Consider the following 24767-nt stretch of genomic DNA (forward strand, 5'->3'; position numbering starts at 1 on the left):
CCAACACCTCTCACCCTGTCATGCTGGGCACTGGATTTAACCTCAGTTTTGTTGGGGACAGACCAGAGCAGAGAGGGAGAGAGGTATTCTGTGACTAACACCTCTGAGTGGGCTGGGTGCAGCTCAGGGACAGAGCGCTGGACAGCAGCAGGAGGCCCTGGGCTCCTCCCACCACTGAGAAAGGATAAAACCTGAAAAGAATCCACTGGATGGTTTAAACAGACAAAATGAAAAAAAAAAAAAAAGATTAAAAAGTCCAAAAAAATCGTCCAAACTAAAAAGAGAAAAACATGGAAAAAAAATCAGCAAAGAGCCCTGGAGGACTGGAGGTGGTACAAAGTGGCCGCCCTGCACAGGAGGGGAATGGAGGGAAGGGCTGCAGAGCGGCAGCGCACAGACCTCCAGCCACAGAGCCCACGGGGAAGCGGAGCCACAGCCAAAAGGGACGACGGCGACCTCTCTCAGGAGCTGGGAGTCATGTGAGATGCTAAAAGGCCAAGAAGCAAAGCAAACCCCCAAATTCATTCCCAGCAGAAACCAGGTTCCGCTGGCGAAGGTGGAATAGAGACCCCGGGGGCGGCACTAAGGGGAGCTGTGCGGGGACCGCAGGGCACAGCCCAGGAGGCCTGTGCCTGGACCGCGGAAGGACAGGGACAGCACAAAAGGGGGAAATGGAACCGGAAACCACTCCTCCACCTGCACTTTCCCATCAGTATGCAAGGCCGCCGCCCAGGCTGGGAGTCTGGCTCCGCCCCAGCTCCCCCGTCGTCCCCCCCCCCCCCCCCCCCCCCCGGCTCCGGTCTTCCGTCCCCCCGTCTCCCGTCCCCTGGACCCCGGTCTCCGGTCCTCCCGGCCTCCTTTATCCCAGCCTCGGTCTGGAACGCTGCTGCACCTGCGCAGGCTGGAGTTGACGTCCCCATCCTCAGAGTGCCACCAGCAGAGCGGGGTGCACTGGCCACGCCTGTCATCCCAGCGACTGAGGCGCAGCTCTCCCAGCAGAATGCTCGCTCTGAGGCCGCTCTGCGCGGAGGGGAAGGGACCCAGTTGGCCCAGGTCTCCATGAGCTTGAGGCGCGCGGGGCTCTGCAGGGTGACAGGCGGTTCTCGTCTCCGTAGGTGAACTCGTCTGTTTTCAGGGAGGCTCCCACAGTGGGGACCACCGTGACGGTCCCAGTCCTCTGGCTTACTTTCCTCAGGCCCATTCCACGGGGAGACTCCAGTCCTCTTCCTGGGAAGTACCCTGGGACGACAGTGCGCCTCCTCTGCGCCCAGGGAGGTCCTCCTCTTCTGGCGTTCTCCAGTCTGGCTTCCTCCCTGGGCTGGGGCCGGCTCTCCCCACCCGCGGGAAGCGGGCGGAGAAGGGCAGGAGGCTGGGACCCGCTTTGGGGTCAGCCTGCTGCGGGCGGAGGGCCGCCGCCCGCCTCTGGCCCGAGGAGAGGGCTCTGGGCTCCACCGTAGCCAAGGGGAGGCGCTGCCTGGCTCCGTCGGCTGCGCCGCGGGTGCTGCGTCCCCCAACATGCGGGCCGGCAGGGACCTTCTGGTCTCCGGCCCGCGACGTGCACCTGGAGACCCGTTTGTGGTTCTGCGGCCCATCGCGTCTGCTTCGTGCTCCCGTCTGCAAACTCTCCTGGCCCTCCCTTGGAAATACCAGGCCGGCACCCAGGAGTGGTTTCGTTTTTCTTTTATTTTTTAAAAAAGCCCCTAAATTCTATGGCTTCAAGGAAGCGTCAGAGAAACGTAAATGCCATTTCTGTACACTTTGTAAAGCAAGTACTACTCTCGACCACCGCTGGGGAGGCCCGGCGCCTCCGCCCACCCCCCGCAGCCTCCAGGCGCCCCCACCACATCCTGGTGTGGGGCGGGGGCTTTAAGGCGTGGTCTCCCGCGGCGGTGCCCCTGCGGAGGCCGGGAGACCAGGAGCCGCAGCCGGCAGGCAGCAGGAGCCCGGCGGCCCCTGCGCCAGAGTGGGGACAGAGGCCGCACACCCTCGGGGTCCTGGGCGCCTGGGCACAACCTCCGGGAGCAAGTGCGCCCACCCGGTGCAGGCCGGGCTGGAAAAGGCTGCCGCGCCCTGGCGCCAGAGCTTTGGTGCAGCATTTTGGTTGGGGGCTGGCTTCAGCTGCAGCCCCGCCCCCACCTTCCCCTTTGGTTTGGGGGAGGCCCAGGGGGTGGCCTCACCCTGGCAGCAACGCCTGGGCCCCCTCCTAGGTGGCCTGGCAAGATGACCCCATGTGCCCCTCCCAGGCTGGGCCTGCCCCCCCTCGAGAAAACGGGCTTTGGATCGAGGGAGACAAGCTGGGCTTTATGAGGCTAACGAGTGGCCCGGGGGCCTCCAGGGTCACGCGACTCATCACCACGGAGACGGGAAGGGCTGGGGCAGGGCAGGCCTCTGCTCTTTTTTCCTTGTTTCCTTGTTTTAAATAGTTAATGCTCTCGAAGGGGAGGACTAGACACAGCTGTAGACATTTCGGCCGAAGTCTTAAGTGAAGGAAGTGACCCCACGTCCTGGGGGTGGGGGCCTGCGGTCCACGGGCCCCCACAGTCTGCCTGGGCTTCCGGTGGGGCTCTGGCCCCGGACACCGTGGAGAGCCGCGGGCCTCCTGGACAAGCTCAGCCAGAGGCTGCGCGCAGTAGGTGCAGGCGCTGCAGGCACCCGGTCACTTGTGTCGCTGCAGAGATTTTCTCTTCCTCCTCTTGAAGAAACAGCAGCACCTGTGGGAGGACACGAAGGAGGGAGGGAGGGAGGTACCAGGCTGGCAGGCCACACACTCTGCCCAGGTGTCCCCCTCCCTCGAGATCCGCCCCAAAGCTCACTTGGTATCATCTGTCACTTCCACCTCAGCGGGGGCTGTGATTGGGGCATTGGAGTGACCGGCTGTGGGGTCATCTGCATTCAGCTCTCCATTGGTGGAGTTCAGCGCCTGGGTGGGCGGGGGCAGTGGGGGAGTCATGCCAGACGCCTGGCACCTCCCTGGGATGTAGGGGGCCCCGGGCCACCCTCACCTGGTTTTTGTTGTGTGGCTGGGCTTTGTCCCGGTGCTGCGGCTGGGTAGGCAGGTCGGTGTGGACGGTGCCAATGGGTGTTGGCTGCGGGAGCGGGTGTCAGGATAGCCCGGGAGGCCCGACTCTGACGCCCTAGGATGGGGTTCTGACCCACTACCCCTGCACACAGGTGTACCCCAGCGCAAAGGGCCGAAGCCCCCCTCCTGCAGGGGGCTTCCCAGCCCACTGCCCAGCATCACCTACTAGGGACTTCCTGGCCGGCCACCCACCTCACCTACTAGGGACTCTCTGGCCCAATGCCCAGTGTCACCTACCAGGGGCTTCCCGGCCCAGTCGTACTCATAGTCGAACACGAAGCCGCTGCGGTCGAAGAGGTCGGAGAAGAGCTTGCGCAGGTAGTCATAATCGGGCTTCTCAAAGAAGTCCAGGCGCCGCACGTAGCGCAGGTACGTGGCCATCTCCTCTGCGGAGAGAGGACAACAGCTGGGAATGAAGGAGAAGGCGGGGACAGGGGTAGGACGGGGGCTGGTGGAGGAGCGGCAGGGCGGGCCTCTCACCTGGAAAGCTCTCGCACAGCACCTCGATGGGTGTGGCCCTCTTGGTGTCCCCGATCTTCTGGTACCGCTCCTTGAGCGTGTCAGCCTGCGGGTCCCACGGTCAGTGACCACGCCCCTCCCCCCCCCCCCACCCCGCCGACCCGCATCGCTCGCCTACCTTGAGCCCCTGCCAGGGCAGGCTGCCGCGCAGGAAGTACATGAACATGTGGCCCAGCGCCTCCAGGTCGTCGCGGCGGCTCTGCTCTGCGGGGGACAGCAGGCTCAGCGCGGCCCGCGCGCCCGCCCCCCGCCCGCGCGCGCAGCTCACCCTTGCCCAGGTGCGTGTTGATGCTCATGTAGCGCGCCGTGCCCGTCAGGCTCTTGTGCTCGCGGTACGGGATGTGCTTCTTGGTCTCGGGGTCGATGTACTCCTTGGCCAGCCCGAAGTCGATGATGTGGATGACGTGCTGCCGCTTGGTCCCCGGGCGCCCCACCAGGAAGTTCTCGGGCTTCACGTCCCGGTAGATGAGGCTCTTGGTGTGCACGTACTCCATGCGCGTGATCTGCGGGGGCCGAGCCTCAGCGCGGGCCCCGGCCCCGCCCCCCCCGCCGCCCGGCCCGCCCCCGCACCAGCTGGATGGCGATCATGAGCACCGTCTTGAGCGTGAAGGTGCGGTCGCACAGGTCGAACAGGTCCTCCAGGCTGGGCCCCAGCAGCTCCAGCACCATGGCGTTGTACTTCCCGCACGGGCCGAAGTAGTAGACCTGAGGGATGCCCTCTGCCGAGGGGACAGTGCTCAGCTGGCCGCCGGCCGCCCCTGCCCCGCGGCCCCCCCAAGGCCTGCCCCTACCTGCGGCGCTGAGCTGTTTATAGAACCGGTACTCCAGGTGCAGCTGCGGGGCCCGGGACTTGATGGGCTCCTGGGGAAGACGCAGACGTTACCCCTCCGAGCCTGCCCGGCGCCCTGGGACCCTGTGGGCCTGGCTGGGAGGATAGGAAGGAAGGACTCACCAGTTTGATAGCCACGTACTCATTTGTATAGAGGTTCTTTCCTGTGGGGACAAAAGGCCATCAGGGCAGCAGGGCCAGGAGCACCTCCTGACCTGGCAGGACCCTGTCCTCCCCACCCTGCACGTAGCCCCCACGTACTCCGAAGCTGGTCCACACCCCGTCTCTGTTCACTGGAGGCCCCAGGGAGGCAGCCCACTAAGTCTGTCCAGCACCCCAGGCTGGTTGGGGCAGAGCCCCTCCCCCCACACGAGGCCCTTCAGGCTTCCATCCCGAAAACGGCAAAATACACGGCAGCAGTTTGGGCTTTCACTGCTAGATGGAGGGGAAGGTGGTCACTAAGCCTGCCCTAGTCCTGAACCCCGTGAGGGCAGTGTGGCCCCAACTTGGTGACTTCGTCTAGCTCTAGGCAGTAGCCAGCCCCAGATGGGCATCTACTGCGTGAGCAGACTCCCACCCGACTCCCTCAGGCAGAGCTGCCCCAGCACCCTGGTGTGTTCACCTCACAGCACACACACCACTGCCCACCTACACTTGTCAGTGTGGAAGGCCACCCCCAGCAGCCCTGTCCTGCCCTGGCTCTGAGCACAAGGCCACATGCTATGTCAAGGACTGGGGCCCTCCTCCTGCCTTGGTCCTGCTGCAGGAGAGGCCTCCAGGTGCCCTCCACCCACTGTAGCTGAGTGGCCTAGGTGCTTGAGACAGCAGCCACGGGAACCCAGATGAGGCGGGACAGCACAGAGCCAGGTGGCCGAGACCACAGATGGCCACACTCTGCCCTGTGCCTGCAGCCAGTCACAGTGGCTCCCCTGGCTTTGGTGTGTTCCTCGGCCATGCTGGCCACTCAGTCTTACCAGTGTCTCCAGTGGCCTGCACGTAGGAGCCTGCAGGATGTGGGCGTGAGCGACTGCCTGAGGTGAGCAGGCTCCTCTCCACTACTGCACACCGCCCCTGGCCTGGCCCCCAGTTCTGGGTACAAATGGGGCTGTCCATCAGCATAGTTCCAAACATGCCAAAAATGTGAGGAGAGCACTGGAGGTGGCCTGCAGGCCCACACCACCCTGGGGGAACTCTAGGGCTCTCAAGAGACGGCTGGGCGGCACCAGGCCGCAGGCTCGGGGTGTGCACCTGCTTTCTGCTATGTTCACCCACTTGGGGTACGCATGCGTGGTTTCCAGTTTGGGACCCTCCTGAGAACTGGTGCTGCCAGGGATGCTGGTGCCCTGGCCTCTGCGGGGCCAGGTGGAGTGTGCCGCTGCACCCTGCCCCTTCACTGAGTGCTGGCCATTCTGAGTGCCCTCTGTTTAGGTCTTCTGCCCGTTTTTTCCACTGGGTGGTTTTCCTTCATATCATATGGTTGTGGTTCCTGTGATTCTTGTTTCTCGGTTCTGGAGACTGAACACAGGGTGCTCTACCACTGAGCCACATCCCCAGACTTCCTTATTTTCTATATTGGGGCAGGGTCTTGCTGGGATGCCCAGGCTGGCCAGGAACCTGTGATGCATCTGCCTTAGCCTCCCAGGTGCGGGGAGGACAGGTGTGGCCTCTGCATCTGGCAGCCAATGCTGTCAATGGGGGCCCTGCAACACCTCCTCACAGTCCCGTGTGCCTGCTTAGTGTACGCTCTTGGCGTGGCCTCGGCCTAGCTCCGAGGACATCTCTTAGTTGTTCGGCGGTGATTTTCTTCCTGTACTTGGTTGGAGAAGCCTTCAGCTGCCCTGGCCTTCTGACTGCATATCTGGGAGCATGAGAGTCCAAGGGCTTGGAGGTGGCCTGGGCTTGGAGGTGGCCTGGGCTTGAGAGGGGCATGTACACAGGCGTCTGAGGTCTCTGTGGACCTGTGACCCCAAGGGGTTCTCTGAGGGCTCCTGTGAGGGCCCTTGCCACACGTGCAGAAGGTAGGAGACTTCCAGGCCTGACACAGTACAGCTCCCAGGGACCCTGGGCCAAAGAAAGACTCCAAGGCCACACAGGCTGAAGGACCGTAGGGCGCAACCACTGAAAACAGACACCTCCCCAGACTCCCTGAGGCCCTGCTGAGACTCCAAGTCCAGAGCCCACGCCCCGTGGAGGGGGTGTTGTAGACCTGATGTGTCACTAACAAGAGCCACCAGGACCAATGCAGTCCCAAGCCTGCAAGACAGCAGAGTCCCTGGGCCAGCTTCAGGGGCCAGACCAGCACCACAGAGCTCCGCCAAACCCCTGAGCAGGAGGAGCGAGCTGCAGCCAGAGCAGGGAGGGAGTGAAAGGTGCCACAGCGGGGGGCCTTAACAGCGCTGTGGCTTGGACCTGCCCCTGGAACCCCGGACTCAAGTGCGGAGACTTGACCTCCAGGGCAGGGGTGCGGCAGGGGTGTTTGGCCCACAGCACCCTCAGGGAGGGAAGGACAGGAGGCCCCTGCCCGACGCTGGCCCTGCCCATGGATTTCCAGTCTGCAGAACAGTCAGCCCATAGGCTGCTGTTCATTATGAAAGGCATGTGCCGAAGCCCAGAGCAGATTAAATTAGCCACTGCAAACAAGTTCCAGGAGGCTGGGCACGGTGACCTCGCCTGTCATCCCACGACTTGGGGCTGAGGCAGGAGGATCACAAGTTCCAGGCCAGCCTGGGCAACTTAGCGAGTCTCTCTCAGAATAAAACTAAAACGGTGGGGGTGGGGGACATGGCTCAGAGGCAGGGCCCGAGTTTAATCCCCAGGACCAAAAAAAAAAAAAAAAAAAGTAAATAGCATTTTTTGGTGCTTTGCTCATGCTAAGCCCATGCACTCAAAATTTTAAAACAACTGACACCTCAAAACAGTGGGAGAGGGTGTGTGTGGTGCTGCCTGTGGGAACCCCACATGGGAGACCGCTGTGCAGACGGACCTCAGGGTTTCTCCTCAGCACACACAGACTCCACGACCTGGGTCCCAAGACAAGACGAGGGAGGACAGCTGCGTCCCCCACAGCCCAGCCAGGGAAATGCCACACATCTCTAGCAGGAAGTGAAGGATGCAACGTGCTGCTCTCTGCAAGCAGGTGGCCTTACAGCTGTGCTGCGCCATGGGGCAACGCCTGTCACCCAGCTGCTCAGGAGGCTGAGGCAGGAAGACGACAAGTTCCAGGCCAACCTGGCAATGTAGAGAGGTCCTATCTCAAAAATAATAACAATAAAAATAAAAGTAAGGGCTGGGGCTGAGTGGCAGAGCGCTTGCCTAGCACACACGAGGCCGAGGCCACGGGTTCCGTCCCCAGCACCACATAAATAAACAAGTAAAATAAAGGTATTATGTCCATCTACAATAAAAATTAAAAAAAAAAAAGTGAAATACGCTGAACCAAAGAAGGTGGACAGGAAGAGCCCACACTGCGATTTTAAAACCTCAGTAAAAGCCCCCCCATACAGCCACCTGGGTCCCCAGAGGTGTACGAGGCCAGCCTGGGCTGTCCAGGGACCGCTGTGTGTGTGTGTGCACATGCTCACAGCCTCGGGGCAGCAGTGCTAGGTCTTGAAGTCCCTGTAGGTGGGACTCCACCTGCTACTAAGGACCCGGAGCCTGGCTACAGGCAGTGGTTCTGCAGAGCTGAGCAGGCTGGGGGCAGGGGCGGTGTCAAGCTGGCCTCCTGGCCACTGCCTGCTGAAGAGAATGCAGGGAAACACTGCCCTCCTCAGGAGGGACGAGGGGCTGCCCGAGTGCACAAAGCAGATTATGGACCTGGCGTTGGCCTCGCACTGACCATTTCCCTGAAGCCCACATCAGTCCCTCGAGAGAGGAACTGTCATCCACCCCATCAACAGGTGAGGAACCTGAGGTGGAAGAGGGGATCACAGACCTCAACACACAGGAAAGGAACAAGTGGGGCCTGGGGTGTCCACCACCCATGTCCTGGGCCCCAGGCAGTTGCCACAAAGGTGCTGCTAAGTCAATGTCCACTGCTCTGACAACCCGGGGCTCTGATGGGGCCCAACCTGCATGGGGCGCACACAAGGCAGGTCCTGCTGCCACCCTGTCCCTTATCTGCCCTTCTGCCTGTCCCTGCTCCCTCTAAGTGACCCTGATTCCTATTATGACAGGCACCAGTGTGGGTTGGAGCTCATGGGCTTGAGTGTCTCCAGCAAGTTCCAATAACAGATGCCACTGCCTCCCGGGGGGGCCCAGCACCCTCGAAGTGCTCAGGAGCCTGGGGCTACCTGGAAGCTCCAGAAGCACCAAGACTGGATTCTATTTCTAGGGCCAGGGCCTTCCTGGGCCACCTGCTGAGAATGGAGCTCCCAAGGGTGTGGTGCTGACCACCAGGGCCCCGAAGGGAAGGCACCCCCGGCCAGGGAGGGGCCCAACCCTGGGCTCCCAGTGCATGCCCCTGGGACCTGGCTATGCCAGGTGTGGTCTGAACGTGGAACAGCACGGGCCCTGATGCGGAGTGTGGCCAGAGCTCTCCTGAGCTGACAACCGAGCAAAGCTGGGCCTACAAAGTGGAGAGGCCTTAGTCCAGCTCACAACCTGGGCTGGGGTGGGAGTAACCACTTTGAAGAGCCTGGCTTGGCCTCTTTCCCCACTGTTGTGAGCCCCTCCCTGTGACAACACCACCCCCAGGAGGGAGAGTGGGGCCCAGGCTCCCTGCTCCCCAAGCCCACTCCAAGGTGAGAGGCTGACCCCCATTTATGATCCACAGCAGCTCAAGGGGTGTTGGCCACCACGGCGGCGGCCTTGCCGCACCGACCTCCCCAGCTGCTGCCGGCGGGCGGCTCACCTAGGCGAAGCTCCCCGAAGTTGCCACAGCCTATCTTCTTGCCAACGCGGAAGTTGGGGCCCACCATCAGGACCCCTGAACTGGTCCCCGAGCTCCGGACGCCATGGCTGCTCCGGCCCGCGCCGGTCTTGGACATTCTCCGGCCCTCCTCCAGCTCCCCTTTCCCTCCTTTCTTGTCAAGATCCATCAGTTTGTGGTACCCTGGCTTCTCCACGGTGACTCTGCTGCGTGCAAAGCCCGTCTGTGAACCAGAGGTCGCCGCTCCGTGTTAACACGCCATGGGCCCAGCGGCGTGGGCTGGGCGGCCTGCGGCTCCCGGCAGGGGAGCTAGTGGGACAAGGGCGCTCTGGAGGGCCCTGCAGTGGTGCTCATCTCGGGGCCTCAGGGTCACGTCGGGGGAGAGGCATGCTGTTGGCAAGGTCCCTCGGCCTCAGATCTCGTGGCGCCCAGCTGCAGAGAGAGAGAAGCACAGGTCAGGAAGCCAGGAGGACCAGGGCAGAGCACTGTGGGTCCCCCAGGGGGTGGAGGCAGTGAGCAGGGTGACTGAGGACAGCACCCAGAGGGGCCCCAAGTAGCCGGTGTTCTGGAAGGATCTCTGAAGGTCTGAGCGGGACAAGTGACATCCCTGCCCCAGACCCTGGGAAGCCCTTGTATGCACCCCCCCACACGAGAGACACTGATGATGGGGTCAGAGGCACAGCAAAGGTTGGTGGGATGGCCAAGAGGAAGCCTGGGAGTTGTCAGGGGACGCTGGAGTGGCTGGGCCCATGATGGAAAGCCTCGTGGCCAGGAGGCTGCTGGCAATCGGCAGGTGGCCGAGGCCCTGGAAGGCTGAGCCAGGAAGAGGTCTCCAAACCAGAGCAGAGGGCCAACCCTCCAGCTCATCTCTTGGCCAGGGAGAGGAAGAGGACACACGACAGAGGACAGCAGACAGCGTCCCGGGCAGAGGCGTGGACTCACTGCCTGACCTCAGCTGGCATCCCTGGATGGCTGGCAACACTGGGGAGGAGGGGCAGGCCTGGGAAGGGCAATGGCTTCCCGCGGCCCAGGTAGCCCTGGCAGCTGCACTACTCCAGTGAGGAGGCAGCGGGGGCTTGGCTGGCCAGGGTGGGGAGGGTGCGCCTCTCGGACACCTGGTCCTCCAGAACTGCCCTTTGACCTCCCCTTTCACTCAGGCCCAGCATACAGGCCTTCCTAGCCAGGTTCCAGGTCTTGCCCTCCTATCCAGCGTCCAGCTGCTCCCAACAGGGGGCCTCTGACCTCCAAAACATGTGCGCCCGCAGCACAGGGAGGCCTGAGTCGGATCCCCAGCACTCACACCACCACTCACCACTGCTAGAGGCCACACCCCTGAAGCAGGCTGGTGCCTGCCTGCTCTGGCCTGTGTGCCCGGGCTCGCTCCTGCCTGGTTGTCCTGTCTCTGGCCCACTTGGCAGTTAGGGAGCTGGGCATCTGAGAAACCAGCCCTTAAAACAACTGTACAGGGTCAGGCCCAGATGCAGGGCTGAGGGGGCTAGAGGAGGACCGGGGGGCACGAGAGCACCTGCAGGCCATACCTGCACGGGCGCACTCACTCGGCCCTGACACAGCCGGCCTGCACATGAGGGGGGCCCACCCAGGACCCAAGGACACTCCTGGGGGTCAGCAGGTGATAAAGGGGCCTCGAAGGTAGGGGTGACAAGGCTGATAACCCTGCTGCCCCATCTTGGGGCCTCACAGCCCCCGGAGCTGTCCACATTAAAGGGCCTGCCAGGGCTGGGGTGTGGCTCAAGCGGTAGCGCGCTCGCCTGGCATGCGTGCGGCCCGGGTTCGATCCTCAGCACCACATACCAACAAAGATGTTGTATCCGCCGAGAACTAAAAAATAAATATTAAAAAAAAAAAGGACCTGCCAGCTGCAGGTGGACCCAAGGTTCAGGAGCCACTTCTGGGTCACAGATGGGGACCCCAGAGATGATATGGTCACAGGGACATGACGACACAGGGCAGTCTCAGGGTAGGTGCAGCCGTGAGGCCTCCTCAGAGGTCCAGACCTGCCTAACCAAAATGGCGCCTCAAGGCGGCCCCACCCTAGTGTCAGAACAGTCCTGGGGACAAGTGCCAGTGCCAGTGTTGGAAGGAGGCTGGTGTCACTCCCAGTTCCTGCCCAGCAGGGCAAGAAAGGGCTGCAGTCAGGGCCCCTGAAAACCTGGTCTGGGTCCTAGGAAAAGCGCTCCAGGCACAGGAACCAGAGAGCTAGTGCGCCCAGGCTGCTCCTTGGCCCACACCTGAATGGAGCCCCAGGCAAGCAAGTGCTCTCCAGGCCACACACCCCACCAGTCCCCGTCCAGTCCTGCCTGTCTGTGTTGGCTACTGACTTCAGGCAGCGCAGCCCACCAGGACCTCTCGCTATGGTGGCCCATTCTTGGGGGACTGCTATTGACACTCCAGGTGGCAAACAGGGAACCAAAGTGGGGGACCATGCAAGCACCAGCTCTCTGGATGCAGCTGCCATCACCTGGCTGTCACCACTGGGCACAGCAGCAGCACCTGAAGAACCTGTTACTGGGCCCCTGAGAGCAGAAGCAGGCGGGTCAAGAGGGGAAGGGCCACCTCCCTAGGGCCAAGGGCCTCCAAAGGCAAATCCCACAGGTCAGGGCTGTACCCAAGAAGTGTCACCCAGCTTAGTTGGCAGTCCAGCCCAGGGGACGTCAGGGAGCAGGCCGCACCCCCAGGATACCTGGGCTTGAGGGCAGCAGCCCTTACTGCGGCCCTCAGGGTTTGAAGCACAACCCTGAACAGGAGTGCCACCTCCCAGATGGTCCTGACTGCACCACCACTGTGTGGGCCCACAGGGCCGTGCACACTCCTGCTCAGCCAGGCTGCCACCACTCAGGCCCGCACGTCTATGGCTTCCTTTCCCCACCAGGGAACTGGCCACTCCTTGTCCAGCTGAAGGGCAGATCCAAGCCCCTGCATTCAGTGCCACTGAAGCCACACGTCAGCCACACACACTGCCCTTGGGCAGCCAGAGGGGCTGGAGAGACGCCTGAGAACCACCCAGGACCCCAGGTGGGCTCCCCGCTGGGAAGGGGGCATGGAGCTTCAGCAGGCGGCCCCACCAGGCTCCAGGACTGCGGGCACTCGGCTGCCCTGCTCTGCTCTGCTCGCCCCTCCAGGACAGCTTCCTTCTGTGGCATCTGAGTGGAGAGACGCAGGAGAACACAGAGCAGTGTCCTGGGACTGTGCTTGGGATGACACTCACACCTCAGATCACACCACACCACCTCGGCTGACCAGTACCGAGGCCAGACGGAGAAGCAGGCCCTGGCCCTGGCCGATATCACACAGCAGGAAGTCCGGCCTCCAGCTGCGAGGGTGGCTTCAGCTCAGGCCCTGCTGGGTCAGGCAGTGGGTCAGCATGGCACACAGGTGTGGGCTGGAAACAGCCGTTGGCTGGCTGGGGACGTAGGACACAGCAAGAGCAGCACACGCTGAGAGTCAGTGGCTATGCAGAATGCCCAGGTTCGTCACTTTATTATAATCTGTAAACTGTGCCACGGAATTCACATGAACCATCATTTCTACATCCTGTCTCTGCAAACTCCCATCCTGGACCCTCCTGTCATTGGGTCACACACTGCAGCCTCGTGTATCTGGCTCTCACTGAGGTCCCTCCACACTGCAGCTGTCACCATACTTCTGCACGTGGACGGGCATGCTGTGTCCCTTTGTCCATCACGGATGCCTGGGCTGTCTGGGTTGTCACCCTGCGGAGCTCCAGGGCCGGGTGGAGACTCTCGGAGGTTTCTAGAAGCAGCACCCCGCCTTCCCACAGCTGCACTGTTGCCCACTCCACCAGCTCAGGCCCCTGCGCATGCTCCCAGGTGTGTGCTGCTCCACGGTGCCCACAGCCCTCTTGGTGGTAGGGGAGAGCTGAAGAAGGCTTGCTGACCCCGTGTGCACGGCTCTGCAACTTCTCCCCAGACCACACAAGGCAGCCAGCCCCTGCCACAGTGCTGGACACGAGGAGGCAGCCAGCAGCGGGTGCAGATGAACGGCCATACCTCAGCAAATGGTAAGGACGTGGGCCAACCCCACCCTGCTCAGCGCTCCTCAATGCCCCCGCCTGCAGGACTGAGAACACTGGTGCAGTCCAACCTTCCTAGCTGTCCAAACTGAGCCCTCCTGGACACCAGCATAGGGTCTCCCAGTAGGCCTGCGTCCTCTCCGAGTGGGGACCTGGTACCACAGGGAACACCCCGTACATGGAGATGGGAGGCCAGTTCTCAGCAGCAGCACCTCCAGACATCACTGGCTAATGCTGGAGCCTCCTGGCAGGACTGTGCTGGCATCCAGAGCAGACCCACAGCGGTGGGACCACCAGCAGGGCCTTCCTGGGGAAACACAGGGGTGGCAGGACGATGCCCAGAGGGCTCCTTACCAGAGCTACTTCAGAAGAAACCATGATCTGCACCCCAGGCCAACAGGACGCCCCAGAAGCTAGCTCACCCAGCACCTCAGGGGAAGGACAGCAGCTTCAGGCTGGGCTAGGCCCACATCCTGACCTGGGGAGCCACGCCCACCTGCAGCCTCCACTCACAGGGCTGGCCCCGCCCCACCCAGGAGGACCAGGAGTGAGCACCTCCCCTCGGTGGGGGTTTGCCAGGGGCCGGCTGGGCCTGTGCCAGTCTGCCCTTCTGCTGTGGGTGCCTTGCTGCCAAGCAGACAGGCGTGGAGGTGGCAAGGTAGATGCTGCTGCACTGGGGGGATTTCGTGGCAATGGCCAGGGCACAGCCACACCCAGTGCAGAGGGGAAGGGGATGGGCAGCAGGTGGCACCAAAGAGGCTCTGCTGGGAACTCCCATGCTTGTTGAAGGCCTCCCAACATGGAACACCACCGCCACCAGCCAGGCCCCTGGCTCTTGCCCTCCCAGCCGGCAGCTGCTCCGCCTGTTGTCCTGAGTCCACCAGACCCCTCCTGGCTGTCAGGGCTGTGACACTGGGGGTGGCTGCTGCATGCCTAAGGCTGCTCCTGGTGAGCTTAGACACCTCCATTCCGGACCAAGGCCTTCTCTGGAACACAACTCTGGACAAAGGAACGTGAATTGAATTCCAGGGGAGAGATGGGAACCCAGAAAACAGGCTCCTGAGGGAGGCAGGAACATCGCTGGCTGTCACAGGACTGGCAGGGCCAGTGCTCACAGGGCAGGACAAGGCACAGAAGGGAGCCTGGCTTGCTAGGCGAGCGGGAAGACGAGGTGCTGGGAGCAGAGAGCTCCTGAGGACCAGTCGGGCAGGCCCGACCTCAGGAACCTGGTGATGAGACAGTGTGGATGGCTCGGCCCAGAGGAACCTGGGCATCGGTGGGACCGTGACCCCAGCTAGCAAGGAGGCGCAGACGCTGGCTTGGTGACCACAACAGGGGTTCTTCACAGGGTGTGTGGCAGTGCTTTGCGCTTTAGTTTTTCCTTACATTTAAAACTGCTCTTAAAAATTAAGCCTATCAATCAAAAACAAGAAAAAGAAACTTGTAGAACCCAACAGACTTCCCAGGGCCCTCCCTTTCACATGGCTGTGGACCAGTCCCCCAAGCGTCCACACATCACCCACGTAGGCCCCATCCTGCAGCGGTGAGAACAGGGCTGCCAAGGCCCATGAGCGTGCAGTTGCAGGGCCCGCATATGTCCCGTCGACCCCACAGCCTGTCAGAGTTCCACCAGGTGCCATGCCATGCAGAGCCAAGACCAAAACACTCAAACCTCCCTGGCATCCCTCAAAGTCGCCCAAGTCCAGCACCTGAGGCCAGCAGGTGGGGACCCAGAGGTGGTGCAGCGGGGCCAGGTGATGGCAGCCCTGCGCGACAGGCTTGCAAGACTGGGGCTGTGCCCCGGGGACCACCTCCTGAAAAGGGCAAATGTTCACGCCACCGACAAGTGGCTCTTGGGCCTGCTCCCTGAGGCCACTTCTGGGGTAACAGCCCTCTTCCCCTTGATGGTGGCGGGCTGGGCAGTGCTCACAGGGAGAAGCTGACTCCAGGGAAAACAGAGCTCGGCACACTCCCTCAAAGCAAGACACTCAGGCCCTGAAATCTGCACAGAAGCACCCAGGCAGGACACCACCCCAGGAGCTGTGCTTAGGAGGTGCATTTGAGCTGTGAGCACTATGGTGTGGGGGCCAGCAGGGCAGCCCCAGCTCAGGTGGTGTGGTCACCCAGTGTCTGGGCTGCCACAGGGCAAGGGCACAGAAATCACTGAGGCCAAGCGGTTCCCACACCTCACCTGGGAAGGGGCTGTGGCCTCTGCTCATGCTCCTGCTCTGGTGCAGGGTGATGCTCACAGCCATTCCCCTCCCCCTGCTGGAGCTCCACCTCCCAGGCTCACTAGGCCCCCAGATCACACCTGCCTACCCCATGAGCATGAGAAAGGTGACAGCACCGGGGAGACCCCAAGGCCCTCCTGGGGAAGAAGCTGCCACCAGACTCAGGCCTCCTGGTAAATCCTGGCCCAGGCAGGGCTGGAGGGTGAGGGTCACCCACCAGCAGCACGAGGTGTCAGCCTCTCCTGGACACACGGACCCAGCAGGACTACCTATGAGGGGGCCGGGCCTGGGAGTGTGGGTTACCTAGGACAGAAGAACAGGGGGACCCTAAGCCACTAGGCCCATCTTTGCCTGGGAGTGGGTTCTGGGGTGAACGGAAATGCCACCATTAGACCCAGCTGGGCTAAAGTGAAGCTAAAAATACCAAGGGGGAGGGTGGGTCACTACGCCCTCTCCCTGCCCTAAAATTAAACTCTGCCTCAGCCTGAGCTGCGAGGCCCACAAAAGAGCCCTCCCCACGCACGGCTTCCCCCAAGGGTGGAGTTTCAGGGCACAGATTGGGGACAGCTCCTGCCCAATGGTCTGGCCTGGGCAGAGGACAGGGCCCAAGGCCAGCCTGTGATGCTCACTGCCCAGGCAGCTGACCAACAGCTGGGCAGAAATGGGGAGCCTACTTGACTGGACATGGCTCTGGGTGGGCGCATCCCCTCCCAGTCAAGGCCTGCCCAGGAGAGTTACCTGCCCTGTTCTTTTTGGGATTCTCCATCTTGCCAGGCCCAGGCCAGCTCCCCTGCTGGAGACACCAGGGGCCCCTTCTCTGCCTCCTCCACTCAGTGATGTCACAGTCCCTGGCTGACATCACCAGCACAGCCTCCAGTCCGGAGCCAGCACCTACCCAGGGGCACAGGCCAGGCAGGGTGTCACTGGGAGGGGAGACCTGGCTGCAGTCTGCATGCTGCTCCCCAAAGAAAGTGGAGCCTTGTGACATGGGAGGGGAAGACGAGAGTCCACAGGAGAGAAACTGAACACCACGGACCTTCCGCGGACCTGTCCCAGCCCAGAGCTCACGCACTGGCGTCTCTGCCAGTGGGGCACTTGAAAACTTCTATAATAAAAACCAAAAAGAAAGAGGCGGAGCCAGGTGAGGAGGAAGGCGAGGGAGGGACAGCTGCATTCATCTCATGGGCCACAGGAGAAAGCGGGTCCATCCCTGCTCCTGCTGGTCAGTCACAGAACTGCCAACAGGCCAGACTCAGGAGCTAGGGCCCGGCTTCTGGGCCTGGCCTCTCCTCAACTCGTGGACTTCACCGTGGGCAGCACCCTCAGGCTGCAGGTGGCAGTGCTCTGGGGACCCACGGAATCCCGGCCCAGAAAGTCTCAGATGATTCTGCCTCCCAGGAGGCCTTGGGCAAGGCCTGGGGACACCTGAGGTGTCAGAATGGGGAGCACCAGGCATGGAGTGGCAGAGGCCAAGGATGCTGCTCAGCACATGCGGTGTCCAGGACATCACCAGAGAACAATCAAGCCCAGGGTCCATAGTGCCCAGCAAGGACCACAGGCTCGGGAGAGGTCCACACTCACCCAGGTGGCTACAATGTCATACAAAGGTCTGTGGGAAGATACAGACATTGTCACCTAGGTACCACAGCACAAGCAGATGTAGTAATGGGCACACAAGGAGCCAGCTGCAAGAAGCCACCACTGTCAGGGCAGCCCAGCCTACTTCCTCTTGCGCTCTGCACTTCCCTCCACACAAGCCTGACTGACTTCCATGGAAGGAAACAATCCATAGAGCAAAGGTGACATCAAAAGCCGTGGACAGGCTCTTATGGCAGATGGTGGCAATTAGGGAATACCTGTCCAGCCAGCCACAGGGGGGGAGCGTCCTGTGTCTCAGGGTAATAGTAAGTCAACTGGGGTGGCCAGACAAGTCCTGGCAGGGAAGGACCACCCCAGTCACAGTCCCCATGGGAGGAAATCCTGTGGTTGGGAAGATGAGGGGGTCCAGTTGAATCCTGGAAGCATAACCACAAAGGGTTGCAAAAAGCTCTGCACTTAAAAAAAAAAAAAAAAAAAAAAAAACCATTAAACGTAGACTTTTAATGGGTGAATTATTATTTTTTAAATATTTTTTAGTTGTAGTCGGACCAAACACCTTTATTTATCTTGCGTGGTGCTGAGGATGGAACCCGGGTCCTCGCAGTGCTAGGCGAGTGCTCACCGCTGAGCCACCACCCACCCTGCACTGATGTTTTATATTTACTTTGTCTTCAGTGCAGTGACTGAACCCAGGGCCTCACACAACACCTCTGATACAACCGCAGGTTCACAGTGACTTAAATTTCTTTTAGATTTTTTTTTTTAGTTGTAGATGGACACAATACCTTCATTTTATTTATTTTTATGTGGTGCTGAGGATCAAACCCAGTGCCTTACATGTGTTAGGCAAGTGCTCTATTGAGCTAGACTCTAGCCTATGTTTTTTCTGTGCTGGGATTGAACCTGAAGGCATCTACCACTGAGGTGCACCCCAGCCCTTTTTGAGACAGGATCTGCTAAATTGCCTAGGCTGGCCTGGAACTTGCCATCCTCCTGCTTCAGCCTCCCAAGGAGCGGGGATGACAGGTGTGGCCACCATGCCCACCATGTGTTTTTTACAGACTGAAGTTTGAGGGAGCACCTGCCCTGGTAAAGACACCTCCAGGTCCAGAGTGCAGAAGGATCTGGGAACACCACTTCAAGGTCAGGGCTTATGGGGGCAGTGCAGAGGGCCGGGTCCACAAGCTCGGCCTCTGTTTGGGAAAGTGGCTATGTGATGTACGGACTAGGAATGAAACTGCTAAGAAACAGGGGGCATGGGGCTGGGACATGGCTCAGCGGTAGGTAGCGCTCGCCTGGCGTGTGTGCGGCCCGGGTTCCATCCTCAGCACCACATACCAACAAAGACGTTGTGTCCACCGAGAACTAAGAAAAAATAAATAAATATTAAAATTCTCTCTCTCTCTCTGTCTCACTCTTTAAAAAAAAAAAAAAGAAAAAGAAACAGTGGGCACAGCACTGGCCAGTGCCCAGGGGCCAGCTGCAAAGGCCAGGAAACTATGAGAACCTGTAGCCATGTAGGACCCGGGTCCTGCCTAAACCACTGGCTTTTACTGTGGGAGGGTGTATACATATTGCAGAGGAATGCAGAGGTGTGCGCCCACAGGAGGTACAAGACCTGGAGCTGGAGGTGCAGAGAGGAGTGGGCAGGGCTGTGGGAGCACTGGTAAGTCGCCCACTAGCCCTGGCCCCCAGGGTGCAGCCCAGGGCTCCTGCTCCTAGCACGGCACACCCCTGACCTGGTCAGTGAGGTGCTGGGCTCACCTCACCTGTGCACAAATACCAGAGGCCCTCCCACAGTCCCAAGACCTTTTCTAGACCATTCTAGGGGCAATAAGGAGGGGTGCCCCAGCATCATCTGCCTCCAGGAACACCCCCCCAGCCCTCCCGATCATAAGTAATCTGGGACCTGTTGGCTGGGGCTTCCTAATTCCCAGAGGCCTAGGTTAACTGCAAAAACTAAACTTCCAGAAGCCCAGCTGCTTGTTCCCCTCCAGGAAGGCCAGACAGCTCTGACCGCCCCTCCTGGGGGGATGTCTGAGGTCACTAGGAGGGATGTGCCTGGCCCTACCCCTACATGGGCAACCCCCTCAAGGCCCTAGCTATATTCTCCCTCACACCAACAAAGGAACTCAAATGGCCAACCCAGGAGAACAAAGGAGATGTGTGCGAGCCTCTGTCACTCCCAGGATATGGGGAAGCACAAGCCCAGCATGCACCTACCAAGCTCAAGTCACCCAGAGAGCCCTCCTGGTAGGGCAGGGTCATGTGTGCAAACTGCCCTTGCCCAGGTATTCCACAGACCAATATGGCCACCACGGACCTAGGAACAGTCTCTTATGCACACCACTTCCCTCTCACATGGGAACTGGGGGGATCAGACAAAAAAGGCAGAGGTCACTATGAGTCACACAAACATCCTGAAGCCACCTCAGAAATAAGGTGCCCGAGGAAGGCGAGCCTCCTTCTACACGGCCTGCAGACTATGTCCTCATCTGGTTTCAAAGACAGAGGGGTTCTTCCTATGGACCTAAACTGGGCCATGGCATGTCTGAGTTCTGGGGAGCAGAGACTTCCAGCTAACTAGGTTTCTTTGAAACCCATTACTTTTAAGCCGAATGGTATCAAGGTAAAATTATGGGCTACAATAAATCATCTACAGTATCAACTTCTGCTTTTCAGAGAATTGGACAGCCCTGAGGCCTTCCCCAAGCCTACCCTTGGACCCCACAGTAGCCCAGGGCAATGCAAGGTAGCCTCAGGTGGTGCCCACACTGCCCTGAGCCTCGAGGTCCACACACATACCTCCAGCACAGGGGCTGGGAAGCAGTGGCCCAGCCAGAGACGGGGAGTCCCAAGATCCCCCCTGGGGACTCCTCTGCTCTGCAGGGGGCTCTGGGGCTTCTGGGCTTTAGGCCAACAGTGTGAACCCTTCCAGATGGGGCACAACCAGACCTGCAACCTCTTTCTGTACCTCCATCAGGAGGCTCATGGGCCACCCATCAGGTTCAGAGCAAGGTGTCCTTACATGGCACTAGCCGGTCAGGAAGCCCTCCATTCCTGCCCCACAGCCAGGGGCAGCCCAGCATGGCTCTTCTCTGGAGAGGGATGTGTGCCTTTGCCCCAAGAGGCCCTCGGAACACGCAGGCTCTGCATCGTGGCCCACACGCTCCTCAGCTGGACTCTTCACACGCCAAGAAGCGGCAGGCAGAGCCTGGCAGTTACTTACCAGGATGGGACCTAAATTGGCCAGCCATTCTGAGGGGTGCAAGTAGACGAGGGAAGCCTCAGGGAGGGTGCTGGGTTACTCTCTGATGGGGCCCTTTGGGTGTTCTGGGGGAGGCTAAGCAGGGCTGCAACTTGAACCCTGGGTCCAAACTGTGGCTACTTCCTGTGTGTAAGGGAAACACTCAGGCTGTTCAAGCGAGGAACAAGGTGCACTACTTATGCCTCCCTGAGATGACCCGGAAGCCTCCTTGGGGAACCCTCACCCCACGGCACAGCCCTGGGATGCTCCATGGCAGTACCTGAGTAGGAAGTACAGGTGTCCTGCCGCTGGGCATTAATGAGCATGAGCAGCAATTTCCTTCTGGGCCTGAGGCACTGCTCTGGCCACACTGCCCCGCTCTCAGCCAGCCCCACTTGCAACAGGGACCTGGTACCTCAGAGACACACAAGAGCTCTCACAGGACCCCTGGGAAAGGGAGTGGCAAGCAGACCCTGAGCAAGAGGAAAAGGTGCTGGTGGAGCCTGGATCCCTAGCAATCCAACCAGGCCTTGTTAGGGACAGCAAAGGACTCAGAGCAGAGGAGACAGACTTGATGGTGGTGGACTCCCAGGCTCGGTTCTGACTGCCTGCTGCCCCACAGGCTTCCTATGTCCTCCCTCTGTGCAGGATGGAGCCAGCTGGAGACAAGGTGTGGCAAAGCAAAGGAGTGTGGAGGTGTTAAGATGGTCCTATGCCTTCAGAGGTTGGCAGGACACCAGCCTGTGGGACACACCGGGCCCCTCTCAGAGGTAATCGAGGACTCAGGGTCCCACCCACACCAAGTGTCAGCAGTCAGAGAAGTCTCATCTGGAGACTGGAAGCCAAAGGAGCTCGTACTAACTGGCTGGCAGTCCCCTATTCAAACGCTCCAGGTACACCGTTCTGTTTCAGGAGCTCGTGAGTCTTGCTGGTGTCCACCAGTGCCTCACTGTGAAGTCCTAGCCTCAGCCCACTGAGCAGCTGTGCCCTAACTGGGTAGACACATATATAGAATGGGGTATGCTCCAAAGCCACAAAGCCAGGCCAGTTCCAGGACAGGGCCACCTGCACAGTCACAGTACCTGAACACAGGTAAGGTGGAGCTGGCAGTACTGGCAGGAACAGGGAAGGTGCCAAGAGGACAGGAGACGTGTCCTCTCTGCTCCACAGACCAGCCCAGCCACCATCTGGACTCCCACGAAACACAGCCCTCCTTGCTTCCACTGGCACTGGTACAGCCCCGGTCCTCCTCCACCCAAGCAGGGGGCTAGGTCCCTCTGGAAGCAGGGTGCTGCGGTGCAGCTACCTCAGAACCAACACAGCACAAGTACCATGAGCCACTGTAACGAGAGCAGGCTGAGGGGACCCTCCCCACCACCAGACAACTCCCCTTTGAGCATGGAGATGTGTGTTTGCCGCCACAAGCCAGCACCAACAGTTACTCCACAAACATGACCTGGGACACTCACAGACCAGCTGGAAGAGGCTCGCCCAGCCCAGGAAAGCAGGCCACAACTGAGCATGAGTAGGATAACTCTGAGTGCCAAGCGGGACACTACGCAGGGCATGAGGCCCCAGCTAGTGCCCTGCCATCACCACAGCACTGCCCGGGTCTCCTGGGCCCAGGGCCTGCTTTGCATGGAGTCTCTCTGCTCTCCAGGTCAAGAGAAAGCCAACCAACCTGCTGATGCTGACCTGTCCAAGGTTACCAGGGGACTAAAGCCCACACCAGGCCTGGTCACACAGACACTAAGATCCATCAGAACCCGCAGCCTGGCCTCTCTGTCTGCCTTCTCCCCAACCACACCCACCACACAGCCTCAGTTAAGGCTGCCACGGACTGTGAGCCCCTTGCAGAGGGAGAGGCTGCTGGCTGCTCCTGTGGGGTCTGGAGCAACTCTATAGCACCCAAAAGGGACAACAAAGCCACACGTATGTTCCTCCATGGAAGCTCCCAGGGGAAATGCCAAATACCAGCATAGCTTCTGTCCCAACTAGCTGGGCCTGTTTCTCAGATGGGCACCAGCCCACCTGTAAGTTCCCACGCGTGCAAGTGGCTCTATGTCTGTCTGGCACACCACATACTTGCCTTGATCCCCAAATTAATGGCTGGCATGCTGGCTTCCCAGAGCTGGCATGAGCAGATATGGAGACTTTCAATTTAAAAAAGCCTCACCTACTTCCTTTTGCAACCCAGAGGTAATTACCGTATAATTAAAAAGAAGGAAGAGAAGTAAAGTAAGACGACACAGGAGTTGGTAACTCACACAAATATGTCTGCACAAAGCTCCGCACTGTCATCGACAGCACCGCAGCCGGCTGGCCTCCCAGACATGTCCAGAGCCTACCACAACAATTCATCCCTCATTTCCCAGAGGAACTAGGGTGATCAAACCAGTCAGAAGGCTGCCTGACATACTGGCAGGTCCTGCTGCAAACACAGCATGTTCAGACCAGACCTGTGGCAGGATGACCACTGCAGACTCACTGGCCACCGTGGCGAGCAGGGGAACAGAGCCAGCTCCTCCTAGAGCTCACCCCACCTGCCCACTGGAAACTCAGCTGGCCTCTGAGCCCTAGATCTGACCCTCCCCTGGGGCCCCCAGTTCCCCTGCAGGGGGCCCTCCCACACATGGCTCCTAAGAAGCACCAGAGCTCAGTGTACCTGCTGAACACAACATCTGAGCCCAGGAGACCCAAAGCAGGCCTGTGTGTGCCTGCACGCGCTCTGGGTGCTGCCTGGGAAATTCATCAGTCAGCGCCACCCAGCCTTGGTGGAGACATAAGCAGAAAACAAAAACAAACTACCAGCCACAACCGCAAACTTCCCCCTTTCAAACCTGTGGGTCCTGTGCACCATCTGCACTCTCCCCAAGGCTCCTGGGGCGGGGTAGGGCAGGGTGCCCAGCCCCTTATGAGAGGGCGAATTCTCCAAAGGTGGTTGGGTTCCTCCTAGACTGGAGGGCCCTCCTATCTTCTCACTGGTCTCACATCCACAAGCTCCCAGAGCCTCTGTGCCAGAGACACCCAATGAGGACAGGGCCTGTCCCAGTGATGGGGAGGGAGGACCTCAGAAGTGGAAGGTCCAGTGGATGGGGGCTCAGACAGTGATCCAGGCCTGTACTTTATGAGTAGAGAGAGAAAATGCTGGCCTCCACCTACACATACACACCCTCCAGGGCTGCTTCCTGCAAACAATGCCATCCGGAGGCCGAAGAATAAGAACCAGCTGCCCCAAAGCCGGTCTGGTCCTTAACACGTCTCTCCATCCCAACCTCCAAATCAAGAGTCTTCCCCCCAGAAAGTTGGGGCAGAAGATCTAGGCAAGGATCCCAAGGGCCAGCTCAGACATCTCACCCCTCCCTCCCTGATCTGTGTGTTTCCGGAAAACAAAGCCAGTGGCCAGGGCGGAAGGCAGAGGACGCTGCCAGCCGAACTGGGAGTTCCCCAGCAGCACCCGCAACAGGTTCCCCCAACAGACCCCTTTTCTCGCACCAAATCCACGGGCTTTGCACCTCAAAAGCTTCAGGACCACACAGTGGAGGTGGGGCACAGGAGAAGAGGGAAGGACTGGGAGTGGAGAGGCATAAGGAGCCAGGCCCAGACATCAGGAGGCCATCGGACCATGTGGGCAGGGGGCCTCAGGACGAGCAGGAGGCTGAGGAACACCTATGGGTGGGCGGTGGGCTAGAATCTGGGTTTCAAGAGAAGGGACTGGTGGGTTGGGGACAGCAAGGATCAGTGGAGGCCAGCAGGATCTGGAGTGTGGGGGTCACAACAGAGTAGGATCTGGAGTATGATGGACACGGACAGAGCCTGGAGGTCCAAAGCGAAAGGTCGGTGGGGTTGGGGTCCCGGGGTCCACAGCACGAGGCCCGCGGACTGCAACACTTCCCCCGCGTGGAGGCGGGGGTCCCAGGGCGAGGCGGGGGCCGGAGCTCAGGGTCCGCGGGACCTCCGGCGAGAAAGCCGGGTCACTGGGGGTCACCAGGGTCCGGAGCTCGGGGTCGGCGGGTGTGGCACGGCGGGGTCCCCGGCACGGGACAGGGCTCACGGGGGCCCCGAGCTGGGGCAGCTCGGGCGGGGTTGTGGGGTCGCGTGGGGCGGATACCCGGGCGGCGGGCGCGCGCGTAGTTACCTGCGCTCCGCCTGGGGCCCGCGGGCGGCGGCGGCCGGCCTCAGCAGCGCGGCGTCCCCCGCTCCGGGCCCCGCGCGCGCTCACGGTCCGGCTCGGGCTCCGGCGCCCGTTCGGGCCCCTGCTCCGGCTCCCGCGCCAACGGGGCCGGCCTCGGCATGTTCGGCGGGAGGGCCGGGCTCGCCGCTCCGCCGCGCCCGCTCCGGGGCC

At 60.6% G+C, this 24767-nt stretch overlaps 1 protein-coding gene across 2 annotated transcripts; it reads right to left on the bottom strand.

The window, feature by feature from the left end:
- Window positions 1-2108: 2108 nt before the first annotated feature.
- Window positions 2109-24767, bottom strand: Csnk1g2 (casein kinase 1 gamma 2). 2 transcript variants are annotated; one of them, XM_026414679.2, is made up of 12 exons: window positions 24561-24767; window positions 9277-9726; window positions 4551-4591; window positions 4390-4459; window positions 4169-4317; window positions 3867-4101; window positions 3717-3802; window positions 3560-3644; window positions 3317-3465; window positions 3003-3086; window positions 2814-2920; window positions 2109-2711 (listed from the first exon to the last, which is right to left on the bottom strand). In XM_026414679.2, the coding sequence occupies exons 2-12, from the start codon at window positions 9461-9463 to the stop codon at window positions 2657-2659; spliced, it is 1248 nt and encodes a 415-aa protein (XP_026270464.1). In that variant the 5' UTR covers window positions 9464-9726; window positions 24561-24767; the 3' UTR covers window positions 2109-2656. The 2 variants fall into 2 exon arrangements, with proteins under 2 accessions (XP_026270464.1, XP_026270462.1); XM_026414677.2 differs by having other exon boundaries at window positions 4169-4459.

This window comes from Urocitellus parryii, chromosome 3 (assembly GCF_045843805.1).
Source record: "Urocitellus parryii isolate mUroPar1 chromosome 3, mUroPar1.hap1, whole genome shotgun sequence".
Lineage (NCBI taxonomy): Eukaryota > Metazoa > Chordata > Mammalia > Rodentia > Sciuridae > Urocitellus > Urocitellus parryii.